The sequence below is a fragment of the Protopterus annectens genome, chromosome 1.part2 (genome assembly GCF_019279795.1).
Source record: "Protopterus annectens isolate FY-2018-M chromosome 1.part2, PAN1.0, whole genome shotgun sequence".
Lineage (NCBI taxonomy): Eukaryota > Metazoa > Chordata > Ceratodontiformes > Protopteridae > Protopterus > Protopterus annectens.
In genome coordinates this window covers 943,359,840-943,385,196 of record NC_056727.1, presented here as the reverse complement: position 1 = coordinate 943,385,196, position 25,357 = coordinate 943,359,840, and the positions used below count along the sequence as shown (strand labels likewise).

At 44.4% G+C, this 25,357-nt stretch overlaps 1 protein-coding gene across 1 annotated transcript in view; it reads left to right on the top strand.

Annotated features, from left to right (window-relative positions):
- WDR43 (WD repeat domain 43) overlaps window positions 1-25,357 on the top strand; it is a 1,886,673-nt gene that overhangs the window by 789,820 nt on the left and 1,071,496 nt on the right. Inside the window, exon 8 of the mRNA XM_044059887.1 lies at window positions 16,035-16,206. Within this exon, the coding sequence (XP_043915822.1) occupies window positions 16,035-16,206 (172 nt within the window). The remainder of the gene's footprint in view (window positions 1-16,034; window positions 16,207-25,357) is intronic.

Genomic DNA, 25,357 nt, shown 5'->3' with positions numbered 1-25,357 from the left:
GGTAAAACTATCCCCCAGGGGATCAGATCTCATTTCACCAGGGCTGCATCTACTTCTACAGCCTTTCTCAGAGGTGTTCCTACCAGACTCATTCTAGAAGCTGCTACCTGGAGCTCAGTTCATTTGTTCACCAAATATTACCATTTACCTTTATTCTTTAAGTCCAGTGCTGCCTTTGCCACTGCTGTCCTGCAGGGCCTTATAGCTGGTCCTAATACTGTATAAATCCATCCTCCCAACCGTAGCTCTGGGAATCTACCCAAATGTAATGACTGCAACTGTGAAACAGAAAGAACATAGTACATTTGTGTACACTTACCGTAAATGTAGATGTTTGAGTGTATTCACTGTTGCAGTCCTGGTTACCCTCCCTCCAGCCCCCAGTTTTTTCTCATACCTCTACTTTTACTATGCTTAAAAGCCTTTCTGGTGTATTTGCTTTTGTTTGGAGATGTATTTTTTAATTGTATACATGTATGTGTGTGTGTGTGTGTGTATATATATATATATATATATATATATCTATATTGCTCCCCATTTGGGGGACACCTGACATCTGGGGCAAGAAAATCTGATGTAATGGCGTCGGCTGCATGTTTTCTACTCCTGATGTAATGGAAGAGGGAGCAGCAACTGACGCAGGACCCAAGACTGTTAATCAGGCCTTCTGTGGGCAACCTGCCAGCAAAGTACCCAAATGTAATGACTGCAACAGTGAATACACTCGAACATCTACATTTATGCTAAGTGTACTCAACTGTGCTTTCTCTGCACTACCCTTTGGCTTATCTACTGCGCCCAGGGTATTCACAAAGTGCCTAGCTCCAGTCCTTGCATTTTGTAAGCAAAGAAATATTCAAATATACCCATACCTATACGATTGTCTAATTCAGGCAGAAGGCCAGGACATACTATTAAATCATCTGGCATTTGTAAAAAAATTGCTAACTTCTTTGGGGTACACCATAAACGAAAAAAATCACATCTTGTGCCCTGCCAACAAATTGTATTCCTGGGAGCAAGCTTGAATACAGCTTCCCAGATGGCCTACCACACACCAGAGAAACAAATTCAATTGACAGTCTACTTCATACTACTGGCCACCAAGACCCAGCTGTCTGCAAGGAAAACACCCTGGGGTTCATGGCCTCTTGCGTTCTACTATTCACATATGCATGACTGCATATGAGGAAACTACAGTGGTATCTAAAATGTCTATGGTATCAACATTCTTAGAACCTAGAATCAATGATTCCTGTCATCCCTTGCTTAAAGACGAGAGTTCCTTTGGTGGGCAGAGGCCTGCCACCACAACAAGGGACTGCCATTCACTCTACGCCCTGCCACCTAAACCCTAGCAGAGACATCAGGCTTTGCATGGGGGGCTCACTTGGCAGGGCAGTGCATTCAGGGCAAATGGAACCAGAGTCAAATGCACCTGCATATCAATCAAAAAGAAATGTTAGCTGTACAGGATGCTCTGACAGCCTTCAAGGACCACATTCTTCCAGGACAAGTATTGGTAAAGACTGACAACACCACTGTTATGTGGTACATAAACAAGCAGGGGGGGGGGACCCACTCATACCCTCTCTGCAGACTAGCCATGGCTTTTTGGAACACAGCCTTGAGCTACCAAGTGCACTTATAACTCAATTCCTGCCAGGCAAGCTAAATACACTGGCAGACGACCTGAGTAGAAATCTTATGGACCCACACGAGTGGAAACTGGAACCAAAGATATTCATCATTTTGAGAAACAAATGGGGGAGCCTAGAGATGGACCTATTTGCCTCCCCTCAGAACTACCAATTGGACAAATTCTGCACAAGGACTACCCACGGACAAGCTTGGAAAGTAGATGCCCTGTCCTTCACCTGGAAAAACTTTTCAGTTTATGCCTTCCCCCCTCTCGTCTCCAAAGTGCTACTAAAGATCAAACGGGACAAGCCAGGGCAATACTTATTGCACCAGACTGGCCACGCCAACACTGGTACCTTCTTCTGCTCATTGTGTCACTTCTGGAACCATGGCACCTGCCTCAGACCCACTGCTCTGCTGTCCCAGCAGGAGGGCCGGATTCTGCACCCACAGCTTCAAACCCTGAACCTTGCAGCCTGGCTGGATTACATGATCTCCCTGTTACTATCCCTCAATAAGCAAGTGATGGATGTTATTCTGGAGGCAAGGAGGCCTAGTAGTAGAAAATCCTATGCTGAAAAATGGAAAATATTCTGTTCCTGGAGCCAAACTCTGGGGATGGACACAACAGTGCCCAATTTTTACCGCACATTCTTCAATACTTAACTGAGATGCTTCACAAGGGCCTTTCCTTCCATCAGAATTCATGCCTCTGCCATTTCAGCTCATTATAATAGAGCCACCCCTCTTCTCTCATCCACTGCTGAAGCAATTCTTCAGAGGGGTAAAAACTGAAGACCACCCAGGAGAGCCTCTACTCCAGCCTGGGACCTTAACTTTGTATTGGAAAAGCTCATTCTACCTCCCTTTGAGCCAGCTGCAAATGCAGAGTTGAAATTCCTTTCTTGGAAAACAGCCTTTCATCTAGCCATCACTTCAGCAAGAAGAGTGTATGAATTACAGGCTCTCATGGCAGTGGAGCTTTTAATCATCTTTCATGCAGAGAAGTGTCCCTCTGGACCAATTCCTCCTTTATGCCCAAGGTGATATCCAGTGTGGCCCTTAATCCATCCATTCATCTGCCAACCTTCTTTTCTAATCCACAGAACAAAGGGGAATGAATACTGCACTCCTTGGACGTGCACAGACAACTTAGATTTTACTTGGACAGGACTAAGCCTCTCAGGAAATCTGAGCAGCTACTGGTTGCATTTGCTGTTGGGGCAGAGGGGAAGGCCATTTTAAAGCAAACCATTTCTATGTGGTTAGGCCACTGCATTTATTTCTGCTATAAGCACCATGGAAAACCTACCCCACAGCAGATAAGACCACATTTCACCATGGCTGCATCTACCTCTACAGCCTTTCTCAGAGATGTCCCTACCAGGAACATCTTAGATGCTTCTACCTGGAGTTCTGTACATATATATCTTCACCAAGCATTACAACTTGCCATTTTTTTTCAAAAAACAAAGCTGGTTCTGCCACTGCAGTCTTCTTTCGGCTGCTCCCATTAGGGGTCACCACAGCAGATCAACTGTTTCCATTTTCTCCTGTCCTCTGCATCTTGCTCTGTCACACCAACCACCTGCATATTCTCTCACCACATCGATAATCCTTATCTTAGGCCTTTCTCTTTTCCTGTTACCTGGCAGCTTCATCCTTAGCATCTTTTTCCCCAATATACTCTGCATCCCTCCTCAGCACATGTCCAAACCAAAGTAATCTTACCTCTCTGGCTTTGTCTCCAAACCTTCCAACCTGGGCTGACCCTCTAATATACTTATTCCTAATCCTGTCCATCCTCATCACACCAGTGCAAATCTTAACATAGTCAACTCTGCCACGTCAAGCTCTGACTCCTGCCTTTTTGTCAATGTCACTGTCTCCAACCTGTATAACATAGCTGGTCTCACTACCCTCTTGTAGACTTTCCCTTTCACTCTTACTGGTACTCGTCTGTCACAAATTACTCCTGACACTCTTCTCCACCCACTCCATCCTGCTTGTCTGACACACTTCTCCACCCACTCCATCCTGCTTGTACTCTCGTCTTCACTTCTCTTCCACTCTCACCAGTATTCTGAACTGTTGATCCCAAGTACTTAAACTCATTCACCTTCGCCACCTCTACTCCCTGCATCCTCACCATTCCTCTATCCTTCCTCTCATTCACACACATATATTCTGTCTTAGTCCTGCTGACCTTCATTCCTCCTCTAGAGCATATCTCCACCTCTCCAGGGTCTCCTCCATCTGTTCCCTTCTCTCACTACAGATCACAATGTCATCTGCAAACGTCATAGTCCACGGGGACTCCTGTCTGATCTCTTCTGTCAACCTGTCCATCACCATTGTAAATAAGAAAGGGCTCAGAGCTGATCCTTGATGTAATCCCACCTCCACCTTAAACGCATCCGTCACTCCCACCGCAGACCTCACCACTGTCACACTACCCTCGTAAATATCTTATACCACTCTTACATACTTCTCTGACACTCCTGACTTCCTCATACGATATCACAACTCCTCTCTAGGGCACCCTGTCATATGCTTTCTTTAAATCCACAGACACAGTGCAACTCCTTCTGACCTTCTCTGTACTTCTCCATCAACACTCTCAGAGCAAACATCGCATCTGTATTGCAGGGCCTTATAGCTGGTCCTAATGCTATCTACTTAGTTCCTCCCTTCCTTAGCTTTGGAAATCTACCCAAATGTAATTGTTGCAACAGTTAAACACGAAGAACATAGTACAGTTGTGTACACTTACCATAAATGTAGATGTTCAAGTGTATTTACTGTTGCAGTCCGGGTTACTCTCCCTCCAACCCCGTGACTTCTATTGACTATACCTCTATTCTTGTTTACTATGCTTAAAGCTTTCTGTATTTGCTTTTTGTTGGAGGTGCAACCTTGTATATAATTGCTTCCCATTATGGAGGCACCTGACATCTGGGGAAAGAAAAACTGATGTAATGGCGTTGGCTGTATGCTTTCTACCCCTGACTGCCTGACGTCATGAAAGATGAGACCGCAAATGACGCAGGAGCCAAGACTTTGATAACCAGGCCAACTGAGGGTACCTGCAAGCAGATAACCCAAATGTAATGACACTAACAGTGAATACACTGTGACATCTATATTTATGGTAAGTGTACACAACTGTATTTTTCTGAGTTTTGAACTGTTTGACCTTGCATCTTCTCCTCCAAAGTCTTAATGATTTTTCAAAAACTTTGGAAAGGTCTGTTTCAGGGTATGCCACATGTAAAATTGTCCGCATGAAGTGACAAGCCCACTTGATGTCCCTTTGTCTTAGTACCAGGAGTTAATAAATTCTGTAGCTTAATTGCTCTGGGTTCCAGGTGTAAAGTGAATAGGTAGGAGACTGAGAGGACAGCCCTGTCTAGTGCCTCTGTGTAAATCTATTCTAAAGAAAAATCTTGATCATGCTTTTAACTTTATTTTACATTTTTCATGTAGAGTCCATCAGATCCACAACCCTTTTTTGTGAAACACCAGAGACTGCAATGCTTTAAAAATAAGAGACCATCTCGGTCAGATGCTTTGCATCTAGGCCTGCTAGGATGATGTTTTAATTAGGTTGTCAGTGATGTTTCGACTTCTCATAACCCCATTTAGTCTTTATGTATTATATTTTGCAGATTCTTTCCTGTTCTCTTTGCTCATATCTGTCCTAAACTGTGACTAAAAGTTGTTTCTATATTAGCATGTCCTTTTCAGAATGACATTAGGAGGTGCCCTGCAGAACTCTAGTTACCATCAAGGGTGCTATTTGGAGCTCATCAGAGTTGACGTATGTATTTGATGTCAATTTTTATTTATTCGTAAACATGCGGGTTCAAATCTAATCCCACTCTGTTTCTTTTTTACAGCTTGTGGATACAAGCTCTTGAGCTCTGCTGCCCATAATTCAACAGTCCCCCTCTTCCCCCTGATCTTGAGTGGGATAGGGGAGAAATGGCTCCTGAGCATACTCATAGAAGTATGGAGAGAGAGGTGTATCCTAGATGACAGAAGAATAAGCCATACTAGTGCCAATGTTCAAGAACAAAGTGGACATTAACAGCTATGGGCAGTATAAGCAGTATCAAACTCCTTTCACAATGCATTAAAGTTCTGAAGAGGGTGCTTGATAAATACACAAAGTTGTAAATAAGATGGAAGATGAGCAGTTCATATTCTGGATCAGGTTGCAGTACAACTGACCCAACATTTGCAGTAAGGCAGATAATTGAGAAGAAGCTGGAGATGAGGACAGAGTCTGAATTGGGCATTCCTGCACTTGGAGAAAACATATGGCATGGTCCAAAGAAAGTTTATTTGGGCAGTCCTGCAGTGGTACAAAGTACCAAAAATATTGGTAGAATTCGTGCGGGCTATGTACAAGGACCCAGTGACTCCAGTATGAACAGTATTCGTCTAGGTTTCCATTGGGGAGTGGGTGTGTTAGCAGTCAGCTCTAAGCCCACTGATGTTGATACTGGTAATGGACTATAACATATCGGTGGAATGGGACAGATTAACAGAGTTGCTGTATGCAGGCAGTGTGGCATTACAGACCGACTCTGAACAAGAATTTCAGTAAATGGTAAATTAGAATGCAAAACTAAAGGCAAATGGGATAAAACTGAGTACAGAGTTAAAACACCTGTAATGGTAGCAAATGGAGGAAATCAGAAGAAACTTAGAGATAGAAAGGAAGGAAGTGGAACAGTTTAAGTATGTAGGAGGGTTGATTGAGGGGAAGGGAAGTCTGAATGATGAGGTAAAGTCAAAGCTAGAATCAAAGGGTCTGCAGTGAACTAGCAATGTGTCAGTGGTGTAGTGTATGACATACTAATAGCAAGCAAGTTGAAAAGTAAGGTGCAGAAAACAGTGATGCAACCAGTATTACTGTGTTGTACAGAAACCTGGGCAATAAAGACTAGCAGCAGAGGAAACTAGAGGTGATGGAGATGAAGTGCCTGTGGAACAAAGAAATGAAAATATAAGTGCAAAAGCCAAAGTAGCTCCACTTGCAGTAAATGTCAGAGGACAGATTACTGTAGATGTTCTTCGTGTTTCACTGTTGCAGTCATCACACTTGGGTTATCTGCCTTCCGGTAGCCCTCAATCGACCTGAATACCAGAGTCTTGAGATTTTTGCGTCGGATGCTGTCGCCTCATCCATGACGTCAGGTCGTCAGGGGTATAAAATATGCAGCCGACGACATTACATCAGCTTTTCTTGACATGAGGGAGTCGGAAGCACTTCTCACGTGCCAGTCGGCAGCTACCTGAAATTTTTGTTTTTAGAGTTTTAAACCTGAAGTCTTGTAAAGCTAAGTACCCAGTTGGGGATCCTTTTTTCTTGCTCTAACCGATGTCAGAAAAAGTTAACAATTGTCTTGCCTGTGGAAAGCAAATTCCTCAGAGATTTTCATTCTTAGTGCGTCACCTGTTTAGGCCTAGACAACGACGTCCCTCGCTTTCTGTTTCTTGCCTTGTGCCCGAGCTATTCGTCATCGGGCTATTTTTGTCACTAAATTTTTTTGCTTTCGTTCTCCATATTCTGAAATGGCGTCGGTAAGCCATCCGACTACCGACCTGAAAAAACTCAGATAAAGACATACTGCATAGGTCCAAAACTGTTGATGATGCTTCCGTTAAGCTAGCTGCCAGTCCGTGGGTACTCAGGCACTTTTGCAGCTCCTGTTACCCGCTTCTACAGATTTGCAGGCCTCTACTGAGACCCATTCGGTGTCCGGTATGCTGCGAGATGCTTCTTCGACTGTGGAACCTGTGGCTGTTTCTACCTTGGATGTATCTCGAGCCGCTGTGCAGGCATCGGCTTTTGAGGGTGTATTCAGTCCTTCCGATGTTCATGTTAAACCAACTACTTCGTTAATGACTAAATCTACCGAATTCTCAGGCCCAGAGTTTGCACTACACCTAGGAAACCGATGACCAAAGCACATTTTCGAGCTCCCATGCAGCAGAAACAAATGCTTAGAATAGCTGAAGACCTTTTTACTTTAGTGGAAGAAACCCTTCCCCCTCTAAAAGACAGATTGATTTTCCTTCATATTCTTCAGACCATGAGTCTGATGACTCTGACCCCTGTCATTACCAGGGCATACCCTTATCTATCTATGAGGATTTAGATGCAGAGGAGTCAATTCCCTCCGTCTCCCCCCAGAGGAGGACCTTTCTTTCGGTGAAATCTTGCATACCCTAAGAGCATTTCCACTAAGAATGCTAGGACTACCCACAGTCCAAAAAGAGACTCAGGGAATTTTTAGACTTGCCTCAGAATAGGCCTCTAGCTATTCACCCTGTCCTGGATATTGCAGATGTATTTATGGAATCCAGCCTTACCCCTTTTACTTTACCACCTATTCTTAGAAAGCCTGACAGATACTACAGAGTACCTGACTCACAAATTTCTCTTTAAAAATCCCACTGCGGATCCAGAGACCATTTCCCAGGGACCTAAATGTATTAAGGCTTCTACAGCCAAAGACCCTGCCCCTTCAGACAGGGATTCTAGGGTCTAGATAGATTGGGTAAGAAGGTATATACCTTTGCAGCTCTTGTCATCAGGGCTTTAAATTGCCAGTTTCAGATGTTGAAGTACCCAGCAGCATATTATTGATCTATTTAAACAAAAAATGTTGTTGAATTCCCGATTGTGCAGAAAATAAGGACTTACAAGGCTTAATGCCTTCTGCAAACCAAGTTGGTAAACATACTTTGCAGTGTGGTTTTGATTCCTTAGAAGCATCTTGCTCGACTGGTGTCACTAGGCCTGTTCTGAGAAGGCATGCTTGGCTGAAGTAACAAATCTTGCCAGACCGTGTCAAGGCACAATTACTTGATGCTCCATTAAACCAAGAATGTTTGGCTCTAAAGCAGAAGTTGTTCTTAAAAAGATGGAAGAAAAAGTTAAATCCATGCAAACTGTTAAAGATTTCTCACAGGTACAGCCACCTAGAACTCAGTAGGCATTGACCTTCAAAAAATTGGTGCTTTCCAGTCCCTTCTAGACCTTCTCAGCCCGAGCCCAGGGGCAACAGGCCACAAAGACTACTGTCTCAGGGTTTGCACAGATCTACACAATGGAGTGCCCCCTCCACAAAAGCTGGGAGTGGTAAGCCACCCCCCTATGGAAAAATTCACAATCATTTGTCCTTAAAACCCTTCCCAGCTGTGCCAAAGTACTTGCTCCCGAGGAGGAAAACTTGCCCTGCATGGAAAAAACTGGGAGTATATTACCCAGGACCAGTGGGTCTTACACATTGTATCCCAGGGATTCAGATTTTATTTCCACTCTCTGCCAACCATAAGCAGATTGCTAGATCTAGATCTTCCTCCAAACCAGTGGACAGAGGATTAAAAGCAAGTACTTTCTCTTTTCAGTATCAGGGCTATTCACCCTGTGCCAACAGAGCAAAGGGGACAGGGTTTCTACTCCAGGATGTTCCTGGTGCCCAGGAAAGAGAACCAGCCATTGCTTACTGCAGGCAGAGAAATATTCAAATGTACCCATACTTGGACGATTGCCTGATTCAGGCGGACAGTCAGGAATTGCTACTTCAGCACCTGACGTTTGTAAAGAGACTCCTATCTTCTCTGGGGTATACCATCAATGAAAAGAAATCACATCTGGTACCCAGCCAAAAGACTTTATTCCTGGGAGCAAGCTTGAACACAACTTCCCAGATTGCATTCCTCACTCCAGAAAAGCAGGTTTATTTGACAACTTATTTCAAACGACTGGCCACCCAAACCCAGCTATCTGCAAGAAAAATACTGCATGCCCTAGTGTTCATGGCCTCATGTATTCTACTGATTCCATATGCAAGACTGCATATGAGGAAACTCCAGTTTTACTTAAAAAGTCTCTGGTGTCAACATCCCCAGGACCTGGAAGCAGTGATTCCTATCATTCCTTGCCTAAGGGCAGAGGTCCTTTGGTGGGCTGAGGCTTGCAACCACAAAGGACTCCCTTTCTCACAACCCCCCGCCGTCCAAACTCTTGACAACACTCATCAGACTATGCATGGGGGGCTCACATGGCAGGCAAATGCATTCAAGGCAAATGGAGCCCAGGACATCTTCACCTGCATATCAGTCAAAAAGAAATGTTAGCTGTACAGAATGCACTGACAGCCTTCAAATACCTTATCCTGCCAGGACAACTCCTGATAAAGACAGACAACACCACAGTTATGTGGTACATAAACAAGCAGGAGGGAACTTGACTCCTACTCACTCTGCAGGTTAGTCATGACACTGTGGAACACAGCCTTAAGCAACCAAGTGCACCTGCAAGCTCAATTCCTGCCAGGCAAACAAAATTCACTGGCAGATTACTTACAGAAATCTAATGGACCCACATGAGTAGAAACTGGAACCCAACTCATTCAGACTTCTAATACACAGGTGGGGGACACCAGAGGTGGACCTCTGCGTCCCCCCAAAACCATCAGCTAAACAAATTTTGCACCAGAATTCCCCATAGCCAACCTTGGAAAGTGGATGCCCTATCCTTCACATGGGAAAATTTCTCAATCTATGCCTTCCCCCTCTGCCCCTCCTTCCAAAGGTACTCCTCAAAATCAAACAGGACAGGCCAATGACAATCCTTATTGCACCAGACTGGCCATGCCAGCACTGGTACACCCACTCCTACCCAGTCTGACAGCAGTGCCACCCTGGCACCTACAGCAGACCCGTCCCTCTGCTGTCCCAGCAGGAGGGACAGACTTTGCATCCTCAGCTGCAAACCCTGAACCTGGCAGCCTGGCTTATTCCCTGAATACATCACCAGCAACCCTCTGCAAACAGGTGCTGGATGTTATCCTTGAGGCCAGGAGGCCCAGTACTAGGAAATCCTATTCAGAAAAGTGGAATGGATACTGTTCTTGGAGCCCGTCTCAAGGGAAGGACACAGCCGTGCCCTCCTTGCCTTGAATCCTAACTTACTTAGCAGAGCTGCTCCACAAAGGCCTATCCTTTTCATCAATTAAGATTCTTGCCTCTGCCATCTCAGCTCATTACAATACTGAGCCCACCCCTCTTCTCTCACCCTCTGGTCAGACAGTTCCTGATAGGAGCTAACAATTTAAGACCCCCCCCCCCCCCAAGGAGAGCTCCCACTCCTGCCCTGGGACCTTAACTTTATACTAGAGAAGCTCACGCTTCCCCCTTTTGAGCTTGCTGTTACAGCAGACTTAAAATTCCTCTCTTGGAAAACAGCCTTACTGCTCGCCATTGCTTCAGCAAGAAGAGTGAGTTACAGGCTCTTATGGCTGTGGAACCCTTCATTATCTTCCATGCGGACATGGTTTCCCTCAGGACTAACCAATCTTTTATGCCCAAGGTGGTATCCAGTGTGGCTTTAAACCAATCCATCTATTTGCCAACCTTTTTTTCCTAATCCTCAGAATAAAGGGGAAAGGATCCTGCACTCCTTGGTTATGCACAGACAGCTCAGGTTCTACCTTGACAGGACTAAACCTTTCAGAAAATCTGACCAGCTACTGGTCAGCTTTGCTACAGGGGCAGAGGGCAAAGCAATTTTGAATCCATTTCTAAATGGATAGCACACTGCATCCATTTCTGCTACAAACACCATGGAAAACCTACCCCACAGGGGATCAGGCCTCATTCCACTAGGACTACCTCAACCTCTGCAGCTTTTCTCAGGGGAGTCCCTGCCATGGACATCCTGGAAGCTGCAACCTGGAGTTCTGTACACACCTTCAAGCATTACCACTTACCCATCTTTTCCAAATCCAGTGCTGGATTTGCCACAGCAATCTTGCAAGGCCTGGTAGCCAGCCCTAGTACTTCTTGACTGCTTCCACCCTTCCTCAGCTTTGAGAATCAACTGAAGTGTGATGACTGCAACAGTGAAACACGAAGAACATGGTACAGTTGTGTACACTTACCATAAATGTAGATGTTCAAATGTATTCACTGTTGCAGTCCTGGTTACCCTCCCTCCAGCCCCCTTTCTTTCTATACTTTCTACCCATCCTCTTTTGGCCAGATCTTATGGAAATGGTATTTACTTTTTTCTGGAGGTGTTCCACACCATTTGATTGCTTCCTATTTTGGGGGCTCCTGACATCTGGGGCAAGAAAAACTGATGTAATGGCGTCGGCAGCATGTTTTATGCCCCTGATGACCTGACGTTATGGATGAGGCGACAGCATCCAACACAGAAATCTCAAGACTCTGGTATTCGGGCAGACTGAGGGCTACTTGCAAGCAGATAACCCAAGTGTGATGACTGCAACAGTGAATGCACTCTTAACATCTACATTTTATGGTAAGTGTACAGAACTGTACTTTTGGGCACGTGCGGAAGGCAGTCTGATGAAGGTGATTCTGGACAGACAGGAATAAGGCAAGAGGAAACGATGGTGTCCAGCAAAAGAGGTGGTTGGATTGTGTGAAGAGATGGCAACAGTTGAGAACACCCTATGTATTTGGGGAAAACTGGGGTGGATGATGTACAGTTCTTTTCACCTTTAGGTTCTTGTCAGTTCTTGGAAGTTCATCACTCATTGTTCAACAGCTATGTATATATTTTTCATACATAGCTGGTGTTTGTGTAATATATATGTTACGCACACACACGTTAGTTAAATTTGCGTTTTGCACTTCACCGGAATGGAGGTTTGATAGAGATGGTCATTACCCATTGTAACCTCAGGTTGCTACATTTGTAGGTTTCCTTGCTGTATTTTAAGTGTTCGGCTGAAGTTGGTGCTGTTTGGTTCTTTTTTTTTTTAATGGGGGTGGGTGGGTGAAATCTTGTGTGACCCGTCCCGTTGAGGAGACACCATGGAACTCAGTAAGTTCTGGTTTGTTAACTTGGTGGTCTTTTTGAACTTTCAGGCCCTTTGTCAGAAATGAGACATTTGAAAGACCAGACTGTCTCAGCCTGGACATCCCCCTTATTAACATCTTGGTGGGCCTTTTACTCCTGCATTTGAAAATCCTACAGGCATAGGTGCTGGGGATCACCTTGTCTGAGTTTTGGTCTCCCTGTGGAGAATGGGGCTTTACTTCAACTGTCTGTGCGTCATCCCTGCCCTGAAGTTAATGTCACAACTTTCTTGAGGCACTTACACATCTGATACTCCTAAAAGCAAGAGATCATGTAGTACTTCTCTGAAGGGAGGTGATGCATGTCTGGTAGTTTGACAAGTTGAAGTCATTGTTTAAAGCAGTGGTTCATATTTGGAATAAATGGTTGTGCTGGAGGGCGCTCTGTACTACTACTCATTTGTTACTGGAGCGGAGATCGGAGGCTGTCTGGTTCTGTTCCAGAAGTGGGGCATTTCAAAGACTGAAGAATTTGCCATCTTTTTATTGATTCATACTGCAGGCAAAGGTGGATTTATTATAATGTTTTTCATCCAGTCACAGTGGGCAGTACTGCGATCTTCTTTCCATTTCCTGTCATCCTCCATTTCATTATAAAGCTGGGGAAAGAGTGGTCAGACAAAGTAGTATTCCTGTATGATGGTCAAGAAGGATCTGTTTCACGTAGTTTAATCACTGACAGCACATAAAACCCTCCTGTTCCTGATTGAGAATACTTCTCTTGTTTGCTCCAGCACCTGGCTCTGCCTTGGGGTCTGACCTCTGAAGTAAACTCTAATTGTGCCGGCTCTTTCTATAGTGGCTTCGCAAGTGTTTGAAGTTACCAGGAAGCCAAGCAGATATTTGTGTCTTGAGTGCACATGGTTTTCCATATGAGCAGAGTAGCATACTGTATTGCCCCATTTTACCCTTCAGGAGATTGTTTTATATTGGTCACTTGTACAGTTGAGCCTCATTTATTCCATTGTCTTGATGCACATTTCTTTCTTCCCCTAAAGAACTTGTGGATGGCAGAGGTATGCTGCACTGTTGTCTGTTCAAGCAGTTTCTCAAAGTGCTTTTGAAGCCCTCTGCTTGGAGTCTGAACTTTAACAAGGCTTTGGCTGTCCACTTTTCAAACCAGATTGAGTGGTATTGTCTGGTCTCTTTGAAAGTGGTTTGTGTTTTTGTCTCTTAGTGCTGAGCCTTGGAGCTACTGTCTCTCTTGTACAGAAGTGTGAACTTTCAGTAGTCTAGTTGTCCCTTAGGATTAAATCATTTTTCCTCCTGGAAGTGATTTAATTTTCTTTGAACTAGTTGTTTCGTCTTACAGAATTACTTTGAGTTCTAATGCCTTTTCCCTTCACTTAGAGGCAGTGCTTTTAGTGGACTTAAACACTAATTCACTTTTCAGTCTTACCCGTAGCTTGCAGTTATGTACATTCAGCAGCAGGGATTAAAAAACTAACATATTCATTACTTACTGTTATAAGTAATTTATAATTTCTGCATAATTGCATTAACCAAAGCTTTACATATTACCATGAAGACCTGTAATCTATTTCCAGCCAATGTAAGTTAGTTTCTGGGCACATGAGTGGTCTAACAGGCTTATCACATTCTTACTGCTGCTCTGGTTCATTCTATAGCACCACATCAGGCAGGAGGGGGTCTCATTTCTTGTTACAGTAAATAGTTTGGGCTTTCCAACATCCAATTGTCTGTTTCAATGTCTCTTGTATCCTGCTAATACTGAACTGATATTAATTGCATTCCACTTGAAAAAGAATACCATGATACATTCTGAAAAGTCTGCTCGTATCCAAGTCTTTGTCTCTCATATTTTATTGCATCTAAAAGTTTGTGCCATTGCTGTAAGATAGCTGAAAAAACATGATAAAATGCGGCCATCCCTTAACAGTACTCGTCTTACCTAGCTGCTACTCCCACCATCTGTTTTGTCTCATACTGTGAAACTAACAAGTATACTCCATGTTTTCCAAGATTTCTTCTCTGCCAAAGACAGTGGCAGGCTGTGTACCATTTCCTTGCATGTTTGCAAATCCAGTCCACAGTTCTTCCGTGAATGTAATAAAACACAAGCATTCTGAACCTTCTTCCTTTCATGCACACCATTTCCTTATTGGTTTCTTTTCTCCGTTGCAAGCTAGTGCTCTTTTTATACCACATATCCAGACATCTCTAAGGTTTCATATTTGACTCCCCCTGTGGGACTGTCTTTCAGTAGCACTAAAGCATCATGCTACTGTTCCACCATTTTCACTGTCATTCAAGCAAGTCCAGTTGCTTAGCACATCTCAGTTGTCTAGATAGCAGACCCAAATTATGTTCCTTTCAGGGCTACACTTGCATCCATTGTTGGGAGTCTCTTGATCACCACCAAATTTTGCAGAGCTTCATCAGGGAGAAGACCTACTACATGTTCTGTTAATTATTCGGCTTCATCAGAACCACTTCTTTTTATGCTAATATCAATAATAGAAAATAAACACCTCAAAATTCTTAGTTTCCTGTTTTAACAGCCTTAATTTTTTCCTTTGAAATTCTTACCTTAACAACGTGGATAGAACAAGAAGACAGCCATCTTCTAAGCATTATGGACATGCACTTTGTAGGTTTCAGACTTTTTTTTTAAATTATGCCTTGATTTGTAGGACACTTGCTCAGTGGTCGAGGCTGAGCTGATGACCTTTGTGGCAAGACATCTTTATGAAGCTGGTGTGAAGCTGTAGCATGCAGTACTACTGGGAGTGCAATTTTATGGCTGTGAGCTTCTGAGAAAACAGTAGCAAGTTATGAAAGATTGGATGGATAAACCCACTTGCCCTCAAGGAATGTCTCCATAAATGAATTGATTAAAATGTATCTGGTAACAGAAATATCTTAAAGATTTGTTAAGGTGAGTATTAAATAACTTCCTTATGTTTTTGTGCAAGGATGTGAGAGGTCTTGGCAGAGAATGAATCATTACTAAAAAAGAGATTTAGTAGTCTGTCTTTTTAACATGAGTATTACTTGTTTGCTGGCTGTGTACATAAAGCTGTTTTGTATGTGTAGACTCTCAGTAAGAACTTCAGTTTCAGCTGGGGTTCCTTCTGTGAGCAATATGCAAGCCCTTCCTTTGTCCATGTGATGCTTCTCCAGGTGCCTGGTTTCCTCTCTCCACCAGTGCCTTGCAGTAAATTGATCTGGTAATTCTACAAATTTCCATTAGATGTTTTGAGTACATTTGTGGTCTGTATTAGTCACCCTATGCAGGAGAAGTTTCATTGCTTTGTGTCCATTGGTTGCTAGCATAAGATCCAGCATCCCCTCTAACCTGTCAAGGATAAAAGTAGGTTAACGGAAAATGTTTTTAATGGCTCTACATGATTTGCCATTTTTTAGGTTGCAGTGGAATGCGAAGAAATATTGGCTTTGGTATTGTAATATTAGTAACAGTAATTTCTTTAAATAGTGTTTTTTTTTTTGTTTTCCTTTTGCAGCTTTTGCAGGAAACCTCTTGCACCAAATAGTACCATTCAGATAGCTACGTCTGGTAAAGATGAACAGTCTGTAGCTGTACCAGTCCCAATCCTAGCAGCTGCTTTTTGCCCTGATGGACAGTCTCTTATGCTTGTGTATGGCAGCACATTACACCCGATTATTGAGAGTTTGGTGAGTAAAATGGTCATACGTCAATTTTATATGAGGAAAATGTTTGTTGATTATACTTAACTCTGGACCCAAGTACTTAAATATTTTATCAGTTTAGAGCATAGCTGCACCACTTCAAGGAAATTTTTGTAGATGTCTATAATTACATTAATGCAGAAAGTTTAATGTTATCTTGAAATATTTTGCCTCAAATTTGTTTGTTTTGCACTGATTTTTATCTATGGTTTAAGTCCCAATCACTTTATGTATGATGAGATTATTTTTGGCTTTGCCTGAAGAAGCCTATGGCTTAGCAGTGCTGCCTTGGATGTTTTCAGGATTTTAAGGTATGATGATCTTTGTGTTTCACTGTTGCAGTCATTACATTTGGGGTAATCTGCTGGCAGGTTGCCCTCAGCCGGCCTGAATAACACAGTCTTGGGTCCTGCGTCGGTTGCTGTCTCTTCTTCCATGACGTCATGGGTATAAAACATGCAGCCAACGCCATTTTAATCGGGCTTTCTTGCTGTGCAGTGCCCGAAGCAGAAGTTCGCAAGTGCCAGTCGGCCGACTCCTGAAATTTTCGATTTAGAGTTTCAAAACCAAAGTCTTAAAAGTAAAATTAAATACCTCGTTGGGGACACTTTTTCTTGCTCTTTACCGATGTCAGTAAAAGTTAATAATTGCTTTACTTGTGGGAGGCAAATACCTCATCAGGAATTTCACTTGTACTGTATTCCTTGCCAAGGCCCTGATCACAATGTGCCTTGCTGTTGGTTTTGTGCTAAATTTAACCAACGCACTATTAAACGTCAGTATATTTTTGCTTCTAAATATTTTGGTTCAAGATTTAACTACCCTGAAATGTCGTCTGTTAGCAATCAGACTATCGGAGTTCACAAAAAAACGCAAGGAAAAAGACAGACTGTCTAGGTGCAAAACCGACGAAGCTTCTGCTAAGCCAGTCACCGGTTCGCCGGTACTCAGGCTCTTTCGCAGCCCCTGATACCCGCTACTTTTGAGTCGCAGGCCTCTACCGAGACCCATTCTGAGTCCGGTATGGCGCGAGATTCTGCAAGTATTGAACATGCGGATGTGTCTCCCTTGGATGGGTCTGGAGCCGCTGAGCAAGCATCGGCTTCTAAGGGCGTTTTCAGGCCTCAACATTTTTATAGTAAAACGACGCCATCAACAAAAACCAGGCCAAAACCAACTTACATGTCTAAAAAAACGATGCATGAGCCACGTGCTCAGGTCTCTATGCCTAAAAAACAAATTATCAAAGTGGCTGAGGATTTAATTACATTGATCATGAGTTCCCAACCTCCCCCTGCTAAGAGGCCTGGGCAAGGCACTGATTATGAATCTTTAGATCAGGTTTCCATTTCTTCTGATTCTTCTTCTGATCAGGAATTTTCTATTCCTCCCTATGAGGACTCTGATGCAGAGGAATCCATCCCATCTGCTTCTCCTCCTGAAGATTACTCTTTTGGAGAGACTTTGCATACTTTAAGGGAAAATTTTCACTGGGAGAGTCAGGACTTCTCAGAATCAAAAAAGAGGCTTTGGGATTTTCTTCTTCCTCAGCATAGGCCTTTGGCAATACCTCCTTGTATTAGACATTGGTGATGTGTTCTCTGAATCAAGCATGGCTCCTGATTCCCTGCCTCCAGCTCCTAGTAAGCCAGATGGATATTACTGGGTTCCTGACTCCCACAAATTTCTTTTCAAAAATCCTGCTGCTGATCCTGAGACTATTTCTCAGAGTCCCGAGGGTGTTAATGCTTCTACAGGCAAAAATCCTACCCCTTCTGATAGAGATTCCAGGGCGTTGGATAGATGGGGTAAGAAAGTTTATACGTCTGCAACCTGGGCAATCACTGCTTTAAACTGCCAGTTTCATATGCTTAAATATCAACAGCATTACTGAAACAGAAAATGATGCTGATTTCTGATTGTGTGGAAAATAGTTACAAGACTTATTGCATTCAGCAGAACAGGTTGGAAAGTGTACTTTGCAATGTTGTTTTGTTTACTTGGAGGCCTCTTGCAGGGCCGCCGTAACTGGATCTGTGATGAGAAGGCATGCCTGGCTCAAGGAGCAAAATCTGCCTGATCATGTTAAAGCTAAATTTTTGAATGCCCCTTTAGAGCATGACAGTCGGTTTGGTAATAAGGTAGAAGAGGTTTTAAAGAAAATGGAAGACCAAACTAAATCTATGCAAACTGTAAAAGATTTCTTGCAAGTGCAGCCACCCAGGTTCAGTAGGCACTGGCTTACTAAGAATTGGTCCTTTCCTGTGTCCAACAGAGCCACTCAAGGCAAAGCCAGGTGCTCCAAAGGCTCCAGATACAAATCAAAGGGATCTTACAGGTCAAAGCAATGGGGTGCCTCCACCTCCAAATTTGGAGGTGGTAAAGCACAACTCTACAGTAAGCAGTCTCAGTGGCTTTCCACTGCCATCACCAAGCACTTATCTTTTGGCAGCCCCCTTGGGGGGAAAGCTAGCACTTCATGCTCAAAATTGGCATTTAATTACCCAGGACAAGTGGGTATTAAACATAGTATCCCAGGGGTACAGATTTCATTTCCACACGTTGCCAATTCCAAACGGATGACCAGATCTGCCACCAAACCAGTGGGCAGAGGCCCAGAAACAAGTTATGTCCCTCATGTATATGGGGGCTATTCAACCAGTACCAGAAAAGGAAAAAGGACAAGGGTTTTATTCAAGACTTTTCCTGGTACCCAGAAAAGACAAATCATGGCGTACAATTCTGGACTTATCTGTACTCAACACGATGTTCGTGTTACACTGTTTCAGTCATTACACTTGAGTTATCCTGCTGGCAGGCTACCCACAGTCTGCCTGAATTCCAAAGTCCTGGTCTGGCATCGGTTGCTGTCGCCTCTTCCCTGACGTCAGTGCGCCAGGGGTATACAAGATGCAGCCGACACCATTTTCTTCAGTCTTTCTTGCCGCACGGTGCCCGAAGCAAAACCAGTTCGCAAGTGCCGGTCGGCCGACTCCTGAGATTTTCGAAATTGAATTTCAGATCCGAAGTCTTCAACAAAGCTAAGTACCCTGTTGGGGGAACTTTTCTTGCTCCAGTCCGATGTCAGTAAAAGTTAACAATTGTATTTCTTGTGGGAAGCAAATACCTCAAGGATTTTCATTCTTACTGTATTCCTTGCCTAAGCCCTGACCATGACTTTGCTAGTTGTCGGTATTGTGCTAGATTCAACCAATGCACTATTAAGCGTGGGTTCAATTTTGCTTTACATTACTTTCGCCGAAGGTTTAACTATATAATGCCGTCGGAACAACCGATGACCGGAGTGCATAAAAAGCGCAGGGACAAAGAAAGGGACAGGCATCTGAGATCCATAACCAACGACGAAGCCTCTTCTAGGCCATTTGCCGGTTCTCAGTGAGGCACTTTCGCAGCCCCTGACACCTGCTATCTCAGAGCCACAGGCCGCTTCCGACTCCCATGGGGAAGACAACTAGGCCTCTGGAAACTCAAGGTATTGGGCCTACGGAAACTATTCCCTCAGATGGGTCCGGAGCCGCTGAGCAGGCATCGGCTTCTGAGGGTGTTTTCAGACCTACACAGCTTACTATCAAGACCACTTCAGCAGCCAAGGCATCGTCTAAAACACCTTTAAAGACGATCAAGTACAGCATTCTCCTGGACAGTCATCCATGCCAAAGAAAAATATGCTTAAAATGGCCGAGGACCTAATTACTTTGATCAGGGGTTCCCATCCCCCTCCTGATAAAAGGCCTAGGCAAGACACTGACTGACTCCTCTGACCAGGTTTCTATTTCTTCTGACTCCTCTTCAGAACAGGGATATTCTCTTCCTCACTATGAGGACTCTGATGCTGAAGAATCTATCCCTTCAGCCTCTCCTCCTGAGGACTACTCTTTTGGGGAAACCCTGCACACCATGAGGGAGCATTTCCATTGGGAGTGCCAGGATTATTCAGAATCCAAGAAAAGGCTCAGAGACCATCTTTTATTGCCTCAGCACAGGCCTCTTGCTATCCCTCCTGTGCTAGATATTGTTGATGATTTTTCTGAATCCAGTTTGTCTCCAGATTCTTTACCCCCTGCACCAGTTAAGCCAGATAGGTACTACAGGGTTCCAGATTCACATCAATTTCTCTATAAAAACCCTGCTGCTGACCCAGAAACAATTTCTCAGGGTCCCAAAATGGTCAAGGCGTCCACTGCAAAAAACCCTGTTCCTTCTGATAGGGATTCTAGAGCACTGGACAGATGCGGGAAAAAGGTTTACACCTCTGCTACTTTAGCTGTAAGGGCTTTAAACTGCCAGTTTCACATGCTTAAATAACAATACCTAATGTCTCTGCCAAAACAGAAAATGCTTACAAGCTCTGAATGCCCTGAAAACAAGGAAATGCAGGATTTATTGCATGCAGCTGAACAAGTGGGAAAGCACAATTTGCAATGTGGTTTTGATTCATTAGAGGATTCTTGCAGAGCCGCAGTTACAGGTTCTGTCATTCGAAGGCATGCTTGGTTAAAAGAACAGAGTTTACCAGATCATGTTAAGGCAAAATTATTGGATGCACCACTACAGCATGATACTTTGTTTGGTGTTAAGGCAGAAGAGGTGTTGAAGAAAATGGAGGATAAAGCAAAATCAATGCAGACAGTAAAGGATTTCTTGAAGGTTCAGCCACCCAGATTTAGCAGGAACTGGCCTTCAAAAAATTGGTCCTTTCCAGTGTTAGGCCACCAAGAGGCAGATACAGACGCCCAAGAGGCAGATCTCAGCCCCAAGGCTCATACAGACCTAAACAATGGGGTGCTTCAGCCTCCAAAGGCAGAGAAGACAAATCACAACCTTATAGGAAACAGTCCCAATGACTTTACACTACCAATGCCAAGCACTTGCCTTTTGGCAGCACCCTTAGCGGTAAAACTAGCACTTTTCTCACAAAATTGGCACATGATCAACCAGGACAAATGGGTACTGAATATTGTTTCTCAGGGTTACAGGTTCCACTTCCACACCCTCCCAAGGCCAAAAGGTATGCCAGACCTGCCACACAATCAATGGGCAAAGGCACAAAAACAAATTTCTGCTCTCATGGACATGAGGGCTATTCATAAAGTACCACAGCAAGAGCAGAGCCAAGGATTTTACTCAAGACTTTTCTTGGTACCCAGAAAGGACAAAGTCTGGAGACCAATACTGGACCTGTCTACTCTACATACTTACCTGGACGTTCCAAAATTCAGAATGTTGACACTGCAGCAACTTCTACCCATGCTGGGCAAGAAAGCTTGGCTAGTTACTCTGGACCTCAGAGGCATACCTGCATATACCAATCAGACAATCTTGCAGAAGATACCTCAGATTCACAGCTGGCTCAATGCATTACCAATTCTCTGCACTGCCCTTTGACTTATCTACTGCGCCCAGGGTCTTCACAAAATGCCTGGCACCAGTAATTACATTTTGCAGACAAAAAGGAATTAAAATATATTCCTACTTGGATGACTGCCTTTATTCAAGCAGAGAGCAAGGACATTCTACTAAAGCATCTGGTGTTTGTAAAAAGATTACTAATTTGCCTAGGGTACACAGTAAACGAAAAGAAGTCAAAGATTCTGCACAAGGACTTATCACACATAAGCTTGGAAGGTGGATGCTCTATCATTCAGCTGGAAAACCCTGACAGTTTATGCCTTTCCTCCACTGCCTCTCCTCCCCTAGGTACTCCTAAAAGTCAGACGAGAAGCCAAAAATGATTCTGATTGCCCCAGACTGGCCACACCAGCACTGGCACCCAATCCTAAAGAGCTTGTTTCAAGGCCCAGCCTGGGCTTTACTTCAAATTCCTCATCATCTGACCCAACAAATCAATCGGAACCTGCACAGCCAACTCAGAACCTTAAATCTGACTGCATGGCGAGTAATATAACCACTCAGAGCACACCTCTCTCTAAAGCAGTTATTGATGTCATTTTGGCAGCCAGGAGGCCCAGCACCAGAAAATCCTGTGCAGAAAAATGGAAGAGATTCTGTGCTTGAAATCCGGCACAAGGAATTGAACTGCTTGTTCCAAATATCCCTCAGATTTTACAATACCTAACTGAGATGCTGGACAAGGGCCTATCCTCATCAATTAAGATCCATTCCTCTGCCATTTTAGCTTATTACAATACGGAACCACTTGTTTTTTTCACATCCACTGCTAAGGCAGTAACTCAGAGCGGCCAAAAACATAAGACCTCCAAGGAGAGCACCAATACCTGCATGGGATCCCAATTTTGTCTTGGAAAAGCTCACACTGCCTCCTTTTGAGCCAGCCAATACAACTGAAATAAAATTTTTGTCATGGAAAACAGTTCTGCTCCTAGCAATAACTTCAGCAAGAAGAGTATCAGAGTTGGGCATTAATGGCAGTGGAACCTTTTGTCATTTTCCATCCGGACAGGGTTTCTCTAAGGACAAACCCAACATTTATGCCAAAGGTAGTATCCCAGTGGCTCTTAATCAAATCATTCATTTGTCTACTTTTTATCCAAACCCCCAGAATAAAGGGGAGAGACTTCTGCATTCTTTGGACATACACAGGCAGCTACGCTTCTACTTGGACAAAACTAAGACTTTCAGAAAGACTGAGCAACTTTTAGTAGCATATGCTGCAGGATCACAAGGAAAGGCCATATCAAAGCAGACTATTTCAAAATGGATAGGACACTGCATTCGTTTCTGTTATGCACAGCATGGCAAATCAATGCCTAAGGGCATTAGGCCACATTCGACCAGGGCAGCAGCCACATCAGCAGCCTTTCTCAGAGGAGTACCAACCAAGGAAAATTTTGGAGGCTGCAACTTGGAGTTCAGTGCACACTTTTACCAAGCACTACCACCTACCTCTTTACTCTAAATCCAGAGCAGGCATTGCCACTGCAGTTCTGCAGGGCCTCAGGGAAGAGGCGACAGCAACCAACGCCGGACTGGGACTTTGGAATTCAGGCCGACTGCGGGTAGCTTGCCAGCAGGATAACCCAAGTGTAATGACTGCAACAGTGAATACACTACATTTATGGTAGGTACACAACTGTACTTTCATGTCATCCAGGAAGGGAAAGTGTAGGTACGGTTGTCAGATCCCCATAAAAATGCCCACGAGCTGTGCCTTTTTTTGCTTAGGGCCTATTCATGATCATAAGTCTTTCTCCATCTGCCAGGCCTTCGTTCCAAAAACTTTGCACAGCCATATGCACACGTTGAATAATTTCCTGGAAAATCGATGACTTCAGCACTTAACCTTAGCTATGGAGGGGCCCATCCGGTCAACCTGTTGAGCCACCAAAGAAAAAGGCCAAAGTTGCTAGGCCTGAATATATAGTTCCCCTTCAGAAGGTCGAATGGCTGAAATCTCGAAATGCATATTGCCGAGACCATATGCTCGAAATTTCAGAAGCTCTACCTTCTGAATGGGGATTCGGCATACAGCGCAGAATGGGAGATTTTCCTTTCTGTGCCGTAGTGCGATCTCAGAGTTGGAATATATAAGTAGCGAGGGGTGTGCAGGGGGGGGCTTGCCCCCTGTAGAAACATTGATGTCCTTAAAGAATGCAACTGCAGTCATAACATATGGGTTGTCCTGCCTCAGGCAGCCCTCGGTCGGCCGAATTCCAAAGTCTGGGTCCGGCGTCGGCTGGTGTCGCCTCCTCTCCGACGTCACAACGGCTGGAGTATAAAGGCATCGGCCGACGCCATCTTCTTCAGTCTTTCTTGCCGCGCGGTGCCCGAAGCAGAAGCAGTTCGCAAGTGCCGGTCGGTCAGCTCCTGTGTTTTCAGTACCGAAGTCATCTAAAAGCTAAGTACCCCGTTGGGGAACATTTTTTCTTGCCTCAGCCGATGTCATTACAAATTGAGAAAGTTAATAATTGTTTGTCTTGTGGTAAACAAATACCTCATAAGGACTTCCATTCTTACTGTCTTCCTTGCCTGGGCCCAGACCACGACGTCTCGGCCTGTGCTGCCTGTGCTTGCTTTAATAAGCGCACTCAGGCGCCGGGCAGAATTTGCTGAAGACTTTTTCAGCGAATCCTTTGCGTATATCATGCCGTCGGATCAACCGACATCTCAATCTTCCAAAAAACGGAAGGACCGGGACCGGCATCCTCGGCCCGCGTTCTCTACCGATACTACTCCTAGACCCTCCGCTAGTGCTCCAGTCCCTGCAGAAGCGGTAATTCAACCGCTCCAGGCCGACGACACAGCGTTAACTCGTCCTTCGGTCCCTGAGACCTCTCCGGTGCCGGTTGTTGATTTTCCTCCGGAAACCGAAGTTCTTGATTTACCCGACACCATTCCGGTGGACAAGGTCACTCCTGCACGTGGGGCTGCTAGGCCTCCTGTATCTATGTCCATCAAGGCCTTTGCATGTGCTATGGCCGCCAGCCAGGCCAAGGCCCATCCTAAACCTGCTGGCCAGGCCCCCTCCTCTGATAAACAGATAATGTCTCTTGCTGCAGACCTTATTTCCCTTATCAGGGGGTCTCAGCCTCACCCAGACAGAGGTTCTCAGCCTCCTGCAGAGAAAAGGCCTAGAACTGAGCAGACTGAAAACCTCTCTTCAGATGAGGCCTCTGGGGATTCTGAGCATTCCGATATTCAAGAAGAATCCTTCCAGGCCTATGAGGACTCTGATGCTGAGGAATCAATTCACTCTGCCTCTCCTCCAGAGGATTTCTCGTTTGGTGAAGTCCTGCACTCAATGAGGGAACATTTCCAATGGCAGGGTCAGGAATTCTCTGATTCCAGGAAAAGGCTCCGTACCTTCCTAAAGCTTCCCCAGCACAGACCTTTAGCTATTCCTCCTGTGATGGATGTTTTGGATGATGTTTTCTCCGACTCCAGTGCGAACCCTGATTCTCCCCCCCCCCCTTCTCCTGTCAAGCCAGACAGATATTACAGAGTCCCTGACACTCACAAACATCTCTTTAAGGCCCACTCCGTGGATTTAGAAACTATTTCACAGGGTCCTAAGGGAGTGGCTACCTCCACTGCCAAGAATCCTTTGTCAGCGGATAGGGAAGCTAGGTCTATGGAGAGATGGGGTAAAAAAGTTTATACCTCTACCACCCTAGCCATGAGGTCACTTAACTGCCTC